Source organism: Hippoglossus stenolepis, chromosome 1 (genome assembly GCF_022539355.2).
Source record: "Hippoglossus stenolepis isolate QCI-W04-F060 chromosome 1, HSTE1.2, whole genome shotgun sequence".
In the NCBI taxonomy this organism is placed as follows: domain Eukaryota; kingdom Metazoa; phylum Chordata; class Actinopteri; order Pleuronectiformes; family Pleuronectidae; genus Hippoglossus; species Hippoglossus stenolepis.
In genome coordinates, this window is record NC_061483.1 from 18,153,714 (window position 1) to 18,167,900 (window position 14,187).

At 40.0% G+C, this 14,187-nt stretch overlaps 1 protein-coding gene across 1 annotated transcript; it reads left to right on the forward strand.

The window, feature by feature from the left end:
• The first annotated feature begins 1,688 nt into the window (after window positions 1-1,688).
• On the forward strand, window positions 1,689-11,194 carry LOC118109788 (potassium channel subfamily K member 2). Its single transcript, XM_035157174.2, has 8 exons — window positions 1,689-1,829; window positions 1,989-2,101; window positions 3,278-3,368; window positions 3,879-3,996; window positions 4,586-4,746; window positions 6,809-6,995; window positions 7,095-7,234; window positions 10,237-11,194. Exons 1-8 carry the CDS (start codon window positions 1,689-1,691, stop codon window positions 10,573-10,575), a joined length of 1,290 nt encoding a protein of 429 aa, XP_035013065.2. The 3' UTR covers window positions 10,576-11,194.
• The last annotated feature ends 2,993 nt before the right edge of the window (window positions 11,195-14,187 follow it).

Here is a 14,187-nt window from a genome sequence, read left to right on the forward strand (position 1 = left end):
TTATATCACAGTATTTTGTCAATATACAGTATGTATACCATATACTTAATTCCAATAAACAAGATACATGAAAAAGAATCAAGACAACCTGTGTGTCAACACATCTTTAAATACAGAGGATTATATGTTGTGTGTGGACAAACTGAGGTGTATCACATATTGTCTTTGACTGCACATTCATCACATTGGAATTGAATAACAGATCGAAAACTGTCTAGCAAATTATAAAGCAGGTCCTGTCATGCAAAAGTTTCACAGTAACATTTTTACACACTCATTCATGCATAAAAACTGTTCAAAAAACATGGGCAACTTCTTCCCCCCTCTCCTTAAATCTCTGTCTCACCAGAATGATCAGTAAACTCTGTCTACTCTATTCAGCCCGGCTTTCTAATTTCTCTATCTTTCAAACACTGTCACCACATCCACCCCCTACACCAGTGGTCGCCAACCCGTCGATCGCGATCTACCGGTCGATCTCTCAGTCTTCACTGTCGATCCCCCAACTCTCTGGACTCACTGGCTGACGTCGCGCCGCAGATCAGCTGTGTGTCGGTTGTCTGTTTTTCACACACGCTGTGTGTCTGCTACTGGCGTCTGAGCTGCAGGTTTATCTCCTGCATTTCTTTCAAGAACAAGTTGGTTTATGTACTTAAGTAAATGTCAGGACTCTACGGTATGAAGATGCGCATTTTCCGGTCTGTCGATAACAATCAAAGCCCCGTTGGAACAAATGAGTGGATTCAGAAGGTGAAACGCCGGAGTGCTTTTACTTTGAAACGGGTGCGGAAAGTGTTAGCAGAATAAACAGAGAAGATGATCTTTCACCTGAGTTTTAATGTTTATCTGATGAATTTATGTCACAAACAAACACTTTCTGTATGCCTTTTCAAAATAAAAGCACTCCAGCGTTTCTGTTGATGGAATCCATTCCCTTGTTTAAAAGTTTTTTTTTATTGTGAAATATTTACAGGAGCGGAAGATGCACGGCTTCATACTGTATAGTACTTGTATTTATTTGAGTACAATGGACTACTTTTATTCTGGGCAATAATCATATTTGTGGCCATATTCAAATCAAAGCCTATATGTAAAAACATTGTGCTGCAGTAGCAGCTCCTCTGCAGAACATGTTGTGGAACTGAGAAGCTACATAGTTGTAAATATGAATTGATATTAATCTGAGTTTTGTGCATTGAATAGAAACAGTTGCACAACTGCCCTTCTTTGTGTATATTTATTTCTTGTACATTCAGCCTTTAACAGAAATTGCAAAAACTAATAAATATGACCCTCCTAAGTGGGTGTTTTGGAAGATATCAGGGTGGTAGATCTCGGCTTACGTTTGGAATTAAAAAGGGATCTTGGGCTCGAAAAGGTTGGTGATCACTGCCCTACACTAAAGATGAACACAACTCGTGTGCCCCTCTTCCTCTTTCTTCTTGCTTTCAGCATACCTTTTATTCTCAACTACATGCTGTATCTTATAAAAGCAGACACACACACACACACAGTACACGCCCAAGCATTGCTGCGTAACGGGAGAGAGGGGCCTGAGGACTAAACACTCAAGCTTGATTCAGATGCCTTTTAAAGGACTTGTTGGTGATTTATTTATAAGGACTTCTAAATATGTGGATTGCAGCAGGTCAGCAGAGAGAGGGCGGGGAGAGAAGTGTAGGAAAAAAATGTTCAATCGTGTTTTTTTTCTCCTCCTGACAGTGGCAGCTCCAGACTTATTGGACCCTAAATCTGCCACTCACAACACCAAGCCCCGCCTCTCCTTCTCCACAAAGCCAATCACACTGACTCCCCGGGAGGAGAGTGAGGTGAGAGAAAAACGAAAGAAGTCCTGACTTTAAAAGTAATTTTATTTTTTCACAAGCTACACAATTCACAGTGTTGGACGGGGGATTTTTAGTATCAGTGATTATTTTAGGATGCCGCCTGTATGGATGCGGGTTGATTGATCAGTTGAATTGTTGTAGGTGGTTTCCACAGTCATGAAATGGAAGACGGTGACAGCCATCTTTCTTTTGGTGGTTCTGTACCTGGTAATGGGAGCAGCCATCTTCAGATCTCTGGAGCAGCCTCACGAGAGGTAGGCGGAATGAATATGTATGTTGTCTGTCTGCCTCACTGCCAGAGGAGCCCCCTCCCCTCTACCCATCCATCCATCCACCACTCACGCTCCTGTTATTGACATTCTCTCTACTAGCTGTAAAATGCTCACTCCTATCAGGAATTTCCACTGAAAACTGCAGGTTTTAAGCCCCATCTAAAAAGTGCAGTGCGAATCCTTTGGTACTGAACCATTGTTGACTTATTTTTTCTTTTATTGTGAAATATTGAGAATGTTCTCATTATTTAGGTTAACCTATTCACTGCAAATTTATTTTTAAATGCAAATTCCATCGTTTAAAACTGAGTCCCCTGTGGTGAAGCTACTGAATTATGCTCATCTATCACTTAATATGGAAAAAATATTAGTCTTCAACACTTCATAGATCATTGATCATATAATTTCTAAACAAAAATAATTAAATTGCTCTCTGGTATAAAGAGTTGCTGTTGCAACTTGTGAACATCGATCAGTAATAGGTCTGAATATAACATGCGGAGTTCCCCAGGGTTCAATAATTGGGCCTCTATAATTCAGTCCTTATACTTGCAGGACAATAAGATTTTACAACACAGCTTTGCCAATGACATCTAAACACACTTATTGAATAACACAACGCTGTAGACGTGTTAGTTGTGGACACCAGTGGATGCGACAAAACATCCTAATTCTACAGTTTAGAATATACATATTTTGACAGTTACACCGTTTTGGTATAGATTCAGAGCTTTAGTCTATTCAATTTGAAATAAAATAACTGATACTACATTAAAGTGCCAAGTCTCTGCTTTAAAGTGAGTAGGTATAAATCCATATAGAAAAATTGTGTGGGAGATATAGGCCTTCAAACATGTCGTGCCCAAAACTAACTGGACAGCTAAACATGAAATCAAACAAAATTATCATATTTAATAATATGTTGTCTATGAGTACCTGAACTCTCTGACCCACAAACACCAGCAGACGATCTTTCCGCCCAAATACTTACAGTCTAAACTGTATTAAGTCCCACTGTGGAGAGACGAGGCCCAAGTACATATTGTTATAATTAAACTTCTATAACAAACCATTACACTCTGTTCAGGAAATATGAATTTAATTTGACTTCTGATTACACTCTTTTCAGCCCACTAAATCTCTCTCTCTCTCTCCCAGTGCCCAGCGTTTGGCCATCCTGTCCCAGAAGCTGGAGTTCCTGTCCAGTCACTCCTGTGTGAACCAGAGCCAGCTGGAGGAGCTGGTGAAGGTGAGGCCGCCTTTACCTTTGAGGACTAATGAGAGACTAAAGACATGTACTGTGGACTTCTATCACCCCATAGTATCTCCTTAAACACACAGTGTTGTGACTGAGCTCGCACAGCTGCAGAGGTTTCAGCACCATGGCCAGTTCCCACAGCATCACTTTACATGTGTGGAAGTTGTCTCTGCAGTTCACCTATTGTTATTTCTGTTTCCCGCTCTGAACCAGTAACCCTACCTGGGACTCACCTGCAGTAGATTTCATATTTTTTCCTTCTCCACAGTCATCCCAAGTTTTATAAATTTCCATCTTTTATTCATTAGAAAGGCAAGTACACAAACACACATTTCTGCCTGTGCCACAACAAGAAACATATGTCTCAAAAGCACTTGCTTCAGTGTTTGAGGATTGAATTATTTACAGCAGCAAGAAAGGAACACAATATTTGTTCTTTTAAGCAGAAGGAAGGTAACAGCTGTTTTGAACACCAATCTCGCTTTCTTTCTCTCCTTCCAGCAAGTTGTGTCTGCAATCCGTTCAGGAGTAAACCCTGCAGGAGTCCTGACCAACCACAGCAGCCTATGGGACCTGAACTCTGCCTTCTTCTTTGCTGGGACTGTCATCACAACAATTGGTAGAACACCCACACACATACACTGTGATCAAATGTACACATTGTTCATCACACTCTCTTTAGTCTCTGCACATGATGTTCATGTCTTTCTGTACAACATCCATCCATCCTTACTTCACTGAAGGCCATTAAGATCGACGTGATTATTTCAGTAGGTTTGACTTTGATTCAAAGATCAGATTGAACATAAATGAAAAACACCACAAACTAGCAAACTAAATATAAACTAGGTCAGAAGACTGGTCAGTACAAACTGCAAAACATTAAAGAATTAAATATCATGTTAACACATGCAAAGGAGTTGATTCAAAGTTTACATGTTGCCTTGTTGTATATGAAGATTTAGGATGCAGTAACTCCTTCTTTTTCTGTGTTAAAAATAAATAGATTACCATGTCGCTGTTGTAACTTCACTAGAGTCATAGACACATGAGTCAGTCCAGACTCTGAATTAAAAGGCATTTGATACAGATAGTGAAACACTTGTTATGAAACCAAAATAGGCCAAATCTCCACTGTCCTTGTCTTCAGCTGTAAGGTCAGTGGTCATGTATTTCCCTGTCTCAGTGTCTTCCCTCCATCTCTGCAGGTTTTGGAAACATCTCTCCTCACACAGAGGGTGGAAGAATATTCTGCATCGTCTACGCGTTGCTAGGAATCCCTCTGTTCGGCTTTCTTTTGGCTGGTGTAGGAGATCAGCTCGGCACCATATTCGGCAAGGGCATTGCCAGAGTGGAGAAAATGTTTGTGGTGAGACTGGAGTCACATACACAGTCATGTAAACCCTGAACACACACACACACACACACACACACACACACACACACACACACACACACACACACACACACACACACACACACACACACACACACACACACACACACACACACACACACACACACTGGTATGGGTGGACATGCACTTACAGTTACCTCTGAAACACATACCGGAGAGTTCAGACTGCAGCTTCGGATACAGTAGGTACACCTTAATAATTCACATCAAAGCACTCGACAATATCCTCACACACACCAGCTCTGCTAGTTTGCACTTATATAAGACCTACAACTGGTTTAGCAACTGTTCACAGATTTTACAAAACCACGTGGTGATGGTGGATGATATGGATTAAATCCTATAGTGTAATATATGGAACTTAGACAGATATATTGTGATGTAGTTCATTTTCTGCAACTGATCATAGATAAATAAATATGAAAGAGCTTCAACACATTGTATTGTACAACTTGTATTGGTCTAATACATTAACAGATATAGTGATTTTTGATGACAAAGAAACACATTGACAAACTTCTCTCATTTCATGGTATCTATATAATTGTCCTCAAGTTAGCACATTTGCCATTAATCTCTACTAGCATGGAACACCGAGTATAAATGGCAGAGCTAATTAAGGTAGTGTATCTCAAATATATGTAATTTTCTATATTTGAAGAGTTTATCAATGACAGACACTGCAGTGACATTATTTGTTCTTAAGAATGGGTAAGCCCTAAGGGATTTAGACCTTAAAGATATAGCTTCAGTGATGAACGCTACGTGTAAATACTCCAATGTATTTGTGGCAATTTCAACAGTAGTGGATGAGATTCTCTGCAGGCTGACTTGGCACAGACAGAAATGTTTTAAAATCAAGTAAAAGCTTACATTGTAAGTTGTTTAAAATGATCAAACCTTGTGTTGTTGAAGATTTTCTGGTTGATTCAATTATTCATCATATTATCTGATGTTACATTATTATTAACATTAACATTATTGTCCTGATGCCAAATAAGAGACAGAGAGCTCACACAGTTTGTGTTGAGGTTTTTAAAGTTTAACCTGCTGTAATTCAGAATGATTTGCTCCCTCTGCTGCTCTCAGGGCACCCGAGGGAGTCAGTAATGGTTACGGCAGAGGACAGGGGTCAAAACTTCATTCAAGTGTGTGTGTGTGTGTGTGTGTGTGTGTGTGTGTGTGTGTGTGTGTGTGTGTGTGTGTGTGTGTGTGTGTGTGTGTGTGTGTGTGTGTGTGTGTGTGTGTGTGTTTGAAATCCTTATTGCTCTGTGCAATTTGTGTGAGACTGCAGCATTATCCTAAATGAATACTGTGAACATCTTCTCTACTGCACCCAAAGGATCCATTTGCAGAATAATGTTATTACATCTAACAGCATCTGATGCTGTTTTACCATTTCACTTCAAAAACAATGTGGGGCATCTGTTAATGTTGGCCCTCCAATTGCTAATGGATGTATAACAATAGAATGACACTCAGTAGAGCACATACCTTCTTAAATTGAAACTGCACACTCATAGATTTCAGTTCCCTTCATATGCTTGATTTCTTTCATCAAGATGCATTAATTCCCAAGAAAATCTGTGAAAATGTCAAAAACCTTCTCTGAAAAGTTCTCCCATCAAGTTTCAGGGTAATCCACTCAGTAGTTTTTGGGTAATTCTGCTAACTAACGGACAGGGGTGAAAACATAACCTCTTTGGCGGAGGTAATTAAATATCTTAGCACAAATATATCCGCATTAAATCTGGATTATCTCTCTCAAGCACCTGCTTCCAGCCACACAACAGTTTTAGCATAGAAGCAAGAATTTAAGGTTCACAGTACGGTCCTTAGCATTTGTTCTTCAGATCCAAGAGAATGTGATAAAGACACTAAAAACCAAAAGAATGACAATCTTCATGTATCTTTGCAGTGATAAGACGAAACAAATCTAATGTTGCACAGTCGAAATTCACTGTTATATTTCTCATCGTCTCAGCCGTCCTCTCTCTCTGTGTGTCACCTGCAGCACTGGGACATCAGTCAGACAAAAATCCGGGTTATCTCCACGCTGCTGTTTGTGTTGTTCGGCTGCCTGCTGTTTGTGGCGCTCCCAGCAGCCATCTTTAAATACATCGAGGGTTGGTCTGCGCTGGAGTCCCTTTACTTTGTGGTCGTCACACTGACAACCATTGGATTTGGGGACTTTGTGGCAGGTACAGACACTTTAACCCTGATATAAAGCTCTGTTTCCTTGCATCATACAGATCTGTCTCATCAGGTGTTGATAAACAGCTTCTTCTCTCCGTGTCTAGGTGGCTCAGACATAGAGTACTTAGATTACTATAAACCAGTTGTATGGTTCTGGATTCTGGTGGGACTGGCCTACTTTGCTGCCATCCTCAGCATGATAGGAGACTGGCTCAGGGTCATCTCCAAGAGGACGAAAGAAGAGGTATGACACTGTCCACTCTCATCTGCTCCTTCATTCACTAGCTCTCTGCATATCTGTTTATCAATACATTGTATCTACCTACTAATTCCATTAACGTCCACAAACCGTTCATCTTATCGGCTTCACACATGGCAAGTTTATTATTATTTATTATTAATTGCCCGGGGAAGTGTACTGACGGGTTTGGTGCGATTTGAACACACGATACGTTCAATATCAGTAAAGATATGACCAGCGCTCTGTAGCAGTCAGTGGGGACGGGGCAGTGTGCCTTCAGTCTTTGTTGAACATATCTTCTTCTATGTCCTCAGATAAACTACAGCAGTGGTCGGCAACTGGGTGTAACTGCAGGTTGAAATCACTGTCAGATTATTTTCATAATTTGATAATTTTATTTTACAATATCGGACTGAGACACAAACACACAGCAAGAATTTAAGGTTCACAGTATGGCCCTCAGCATTTGTTCTTCAGATCCAAGAGAACGTGATAAAGACACTAAAAACCAAAAGAATGACAATCTTCATGTATTTTTTCAGTGATAAGACGAAACAAATCTAAAGTTGCACAGTTGAAATCCGTCAAGGCAAATACAGAATTCCCATTATCACTTCCTGTGAGCTTTTGTTTTGAAAAGTTTTGAACTTGGGTCTGGAGATTTTGTCGATTGTTAAACAGAAAGCTGGGAAATTGCTGAAAAAATAACACCTGTTCATTAAATCATTTAAACATGTATATAATCCAAACACATGAGCAGTATTAAAGCAAATTCAGTTTCATTTTATGACTAACATTGAATATAGAATCTTGATTGCAGATAAACCAGGTAGGATGAACACAAAATTTTCAAACTTCACTCGGCACCACAGACTGTTTATAAAAATCTCTGCACACAACGTCAAGCACACAAACAATAAAAGTGTCAGTATATTGTAGAATATGTGTAAAAGTAGATTTATGTAAAGGAGGAGTCACTAATCAAAAGGAATGATTCAGAAGTAGATTCTGGAGCATTAACAGGACGAGAGAATAGAACATTACAAACAGGCAGGTATAGAACAGGCACTGCAATAGTGTTTCTGTGCTATATGTCTATATCTCCTTGTCTCTTTTCCGTACAACACAGGTTGTACGAGCTACTCCTTTACAGCGCCATGTCCCCGCCTCAACTTTTGCTCCCTGCTTAACTTAATTTTAAATGACAAAACTGTTTTCTAATCTAATTGACTGTCAGCCATCCAAACACATAGTCTGAGGCCATTACTCTGCAAGGGACAAGACATGCAGTGTATATTTAGCAAGGATGTAACGGCTAAAGGCCTGACACAGTGTACCCTATAATTAAACATAATTAGTTTAATTACTGGTTGGCAACAAAAACTGTTAAATGTTGATACATGATGCAGCATAAATACGGATCTTGTAAGGATCAGTAGACCTCATGGGGACCAAAGCCTGGTCCTACTGAGGCAACACATTATCTCTGAGCTCCTGGTTAAGGTTAGAGGTGATATGTGAACCAGGGTTAGTTTGCTTGGCCTGTGGTTATGCTGCGGAGCCACCCGAGAAATATTCCTTGTCATTAGTGAGTCCCCCTTTAACAGTTCTACAATATACTGACACTTTTTATTGTTTGTGTGCAGAGATTTTTATAAACAGTCTGTGGTGCTGAGTGAAGTTAGAAAACGTTGTGTTCATCCTACCTGGTTTATCAGCAGGATAGATTGTATAGTCAATGTTTTTGATCAACTGAATTTCCTTTATTATTGTTCATAATGTGTTTGTGGTTTATATGTACGTTTGAATGATTATGAAACATTTAGTGTCAGTCTCTCACAGACATGTTTTCAGAAAGAAAGACCTGAAGGTTGTGTTGTCTGATTGTGAGTTTGATATAGAACCTGTCCTACTGGCAAAGTGCTGAAAAGTGATTTTCTCAGTTTTATGAAAGCATCTCCTAGCCTCTCATCACAGTAGATACAAATACAAATCTATGAGGTGTAGCAGAATAAAACTCTTATCAGATTGTGTGGTTGTCTGAAGATTCAGAGGGAGGTGTTTAATTGATTTAAAGTGAGATGTGCTGACAGAATCAAATTAGATGCTGTGTGGCAGCACACTCTGTTCTCGGACATTTTTTGTTATTCAGATACTTCTTCTGTGCGAGGATTTTTTTTGTCTCTGCTGTAACCACCTACTCCGCCAGTAATATACATATGATTGCTGTCTTCTTGTGCACTGTGTGTGTGTGTGTGTGTGTGTGTGTGTGTGTGTGTGTGTGTGCGTCATTGTTCCTATGGTGCACTCTGTGCAATCCTATTCAGCTCATAGCTCAAATATAATTGTACCTGGTCAGTATCATTGTCACTCTCCACCTCTCTCTCTCTCTCTCTCTCATGTATATTAGTATTTTTTTGCTTTGTCAAACAGAGTCAAGTCGAGTTAGTTGTTATTAATGTTATTATTAATATTATTATTAAGAATTATTTTAATAACCCTTTCTTATACAGAACCACCAAAAAGGACCTTTACAGGTTATTTCTCAAAGATAAACAACAACATGTATTTACATTATCCAATACGTTTACCATTATGTTCATAACATTTTCATTTTGTCACCTTTTAATTGCTTCATATCCACTTTACCTGTGGCTTTATCTGTCTCTGCTATAACATCCTGGGCAAACAACGTATGATGAAGGAAAAACACACTGCTAGCCAGACTCTCAATGGATTGGTGATTTTTCATTGCCGCTTGCTACGTAACATGAAAGATTAATACATTACCTCAACTTGCATCAGGCAGATTTTCATCCCATGATCCCACGCTGCTCCATGACATCATCATGACATTTTCTGTCTTCTTTATTTGTATTTGAGCCACTAACCTGACACCATCACTAAAACAGGATTTGTTTGCTCAACAGTTCCAAGAACCAAACCTGTCATCTGTGTTTCCCTCTGTCCTCTCTGCTTACATCTTTCTCTCTTTCTTCTCCCAGGTCGGAGAGATCCGTGCTCATGCTGCAGAGTGGACGGCGAACGTCTCGGCAGAGTTCAAAGAAACCCGTCGTCGTGTCAGCGTCGAGATCTACGACAAGTTCCAGCGCGCAGCCTCAATTAAACGCAAACTGTCCACTGACATGGGATTTAGCCCCACCCCTGAACTCACTCTGCCCAAGAGGACTGTGTCGGTCAATTTCAACGACGAACGGGACAAGAAGGAGAAGGAGGCCGGGCTGCAGGGCCTGATGACGCCTCTGGCCAGAAACGGGGGTTCGCTCATGAACGGTTTGGATCCAGAAAGAGGCGATGGCTCAACCATCGAACACCTCAAGTAGAGAGACGATGGCCAACACTTTTCTACATCCTTCCAAGACCTTTACATTTGTCAACAGTGCTGAAACCAGATTAGCTTGACCAGATAAACAGTTCATATTAAATCAAGTAAAAAGGATGATATGGCGCTTTGTGACCCCAGGAGCGCGTCTTCACCTCTCTGTAACTGGCTGGAGGGAAAGCTGAACACTCCAGTGGATTTCTGACGACGGGACACTTTCCCCACCTCACCATCCTCGTTACTACACAGAGACAAAGAGAGAGAAGAACCGTGAAGGAGTTGACCTCGTTGAAAACTCACTCAGTCTCTTGGAAAGAACAACAGTGGTTAAAACCTGCTATTTACTGTATATGGTGACCTAATGTAGAAAAGTCAGTAGATTGTCTAAGGTGCCTGGCTGTGGTTTAGGATACATTTTATACTACAAGGCTTTACAACATACGTACATTTATTTCATTTTATTTTTTGAGCATCCTTTTTTTATGTCTGACTGTATAGCAGCAAACACTTTGAGGTGACATGCAGTTAAGGTCCCAGACTAAGTTCAGATCATCACCGGTGCAGTTAATTCCAATAGTAGCATCTGAAATAATCTGAATCAAATGAATATGTATTTTAATCTGAAGCTTTTTCCTGATTATCATTCTGACTGTTTTATCGAGAGGTGCAGATAATTTAGGGTTTACTTGATCTTACTGGTTGGTAACAGAGACAAGAGCTCGATTTTTCTCTTTCAATAGTTTGTTGGTAATTATTCAAATCTACAGATTTAAATATTGCCTCTACCTTTAAGTACAAGTTTTTTGCAGTAACTGAATGCCAAATATTATCTTTACTTCAATGTTAAACTTTCTCCCCACTTTTCATGCCTGCTGTTGACTAACTTGAGAGTTGTAGTCAGTTCCTGAGTGGTGGGTGGGTCACGTCTGATAACAGCCAATAATGACAAGAGTCTGACCGCTGTGGTTGTCAGTGGCAGCCTTTACTCCCACACAGCAAGACTTTACTACAACTGTAGATCTTTTTGTATAATGTTGTCTTCTTAATGTTTTGGATTTGAAGGCATCCTTACGTATACGATTAACCACTAACTTCTCAGTTTCAGAGAAGACGCAGATGGTGCACATAGTTTGAGGTGCTCAGATGGTCTCTCTCTGACTCTGGATGTAGATTTAACAGAATTTAAAGCTCTGATCGGCCCTGTGAGGAGATTTGTTGAACCATCGTTGTGCCTTAAACTCTTTCCTTTGCCTACAAGGCCGAGCACTGGACCACTGACTGAACAAGGGTTTATTTGCAGCGTTGCATGTGTCTCTCATATGATTTATGATATACTGTTTATATACACTCATGTTCTACTGGCCTGGATCCACATGTGATCATACTCATCCAACATTTGATCGAGCAGTGAGTTGCAGACGTTTTACTTTTCGAAACATATTTTTTCACATTTATTGACATGACCCACAGTCGATGCAGGAGGATTAAGGCTTCCGAATGCGGGGCGTCCACCGGCTCACCTGATGATGAGGGTGCCCTGCACGCAGAGGCCTGAGTCCCACTGCTGAAGACCTCACTGTTTTGGTTTTTTTGTGAATTGAAGGAGAAATGTTTGTGGAAACTGCAGCAGTTTTTAATAATTTATGATTATATAATGAATGTGAGTATTATATCCAGTGTTTACTCACGACTGACCAACTCAAAGCTGCTTCACCATGTCTGAGTCGTACTGCCACAGATTAACAGCATTGAACCGTCAGCTGCCAAACTTTTTGTGTCCTAGAAAATGTTACATGTTGTTGAGATATCATGGTTTGATGTGAGGATTCTCAGATGTGGACAAGTCATGAAAGTTTAATGTTACAGTGCAAGAACAAATAAAGTTTTAATGCCCAGCTTTCACGCACACACACACACATGCACACACACACACACACACACACACACACACACACACACACACACACACACACACACAGAGGGCTTTCCTCTGTGTGTGTATGCCTGCCGTTGAAAATGCACTTTGATTTGAGAGTCAGTCTTTGACCGTAACAACATGCTGCCGCTTCCACAGAGAATCAGTCCATTCAGATGTTGTTATGTGACATTAGTGGTGAGAACATGCTTTAATACACACACACACACAAACACACACACACACACACACACACACACACACACACACACACACACACACACAGGGAGCGTGAAACCAATATATATTATAAAGCGTTTTCAATTGTGGTGATGTAACGACAAATAAAAATGGAGATAGGAGCTAAATATCCCTGAAGCAGAAAACTTGCTTCATGAATCCTCTGCAGTGTTGATTAGTTGATCTTTTATTGGGTGAAATCTGTGAAAGGTGATATCGATTCTTCTGGATGAACTAAACTAGTCATTCAGACGCCCTGAACTGACATCCTGTTATGTGTTGACTTTTACTATAGCAGTAGCATTAACTCTGAGGCCGTGGTTCAACATTAACACTGAATGGAAACAGTAGTGACGTTACACTGGGTAGTGGCTGGTTGCTCGGACTTTGCCTCGGCTGTTTAGTTTATGACGTTTTTACACGATCATCTTTTTAGCTGTGCTAAAATGAAACTAACTCTACGACTTTCTGCTAACGTGTCAGATATGTTAATGCTTTTATGACTTTTATGATTATGAAAACGGTGTATTTTTATAAATGGTACACTATATGTTTGTACACTGGTGTAAGTCTTGGAGATCAAGTTGTTATAATAATAATAATAATGATAATAATAATAATGTCTGTAGCAAATCTAAACACAACCTAACAAAGACTTTTGTAAAATATATGACTTGAGATTAAACTAATTTCAATTCTTCTGTGGTGTCATTCTGTTGCTTCTGTCTCCAGAACAAGAGTATATGTGTCATAGAGTCGTTGAATTACGTCATACATCATATATTCCACTTAAATAATTGTCCATAATGACCAGACGGATTATCAGGACACTTGGTGTAAGGATGTGGCCTGTGTCAGGGAAGAGCCCAATACATCCAGATCAGGGGACGTATCCATGAATTTTTTGTTCACTCTCTTTACCATCTTTCAACATTTTCATTGATTTCTCAGACAGAAGTTCATGAATCTTGATGAAAACAATCAGGCATGTTTAGGGAACTGATATTTGTGAGTGTGTGCAGATCCAAATAAAAATCTGGATGTAGTGAATTTAAGTGTGGTTTCATAAGGGAACAGGAGGTGTGCCTCAGATGGAAACTCACTTCCATCAGGATCCTGTACGATTTGAATTCAAATCTGATGTTGATTGTTTGGTGACAGAGTCAAATTCTTTAAGAACCAAGTCATGGATATGAAAAGTTGAATAGCAATGTTTTCAGCGTGTTTAAAATGAGGTGCATATCAATCAGTAGGTTTTCATCACTCACACATGTCACAGCCGCTGTGTTGAAACTTCCTGGATGAGAGAGTGGTCTGATGAGTGTGACGGGTCAGTGGCAGCTGCTCTTATGATGCGTGAGGTAAAGTTATCAAAGCAGGAAGTACAGAGCAGAGTCAACAGCACACAGTCAGAACAGATACAGTACATACAGCTCATTTCACCAGAACATTTCCATT

Excerpts from the sequence above, each read along its gene's own strand:
- LOC118109788 (XM_035157174.2), top strand. The coding sequence starts at position 1,689 with ATGTTCAATCGTGTTTTTTTTCTCCTCCTGACAGTGGCAGCTCCAGAC. Across the intron at positions 2,102-3,277 it reads CTGGAGCAGCCTCACGAGAG|TGCCCAGCGTTTGGCCATCC; the intron begins GTAGGCGGAATG and ends TCTCTCTCCCAG. Across the intron at positions 3,997-4,585 it reads GACTGTCATCACAACAATTG|GTTTTGGAAACATCTCTCCT; the intron begins GTAGAACACCCA and ends CCATCTCTGCAG.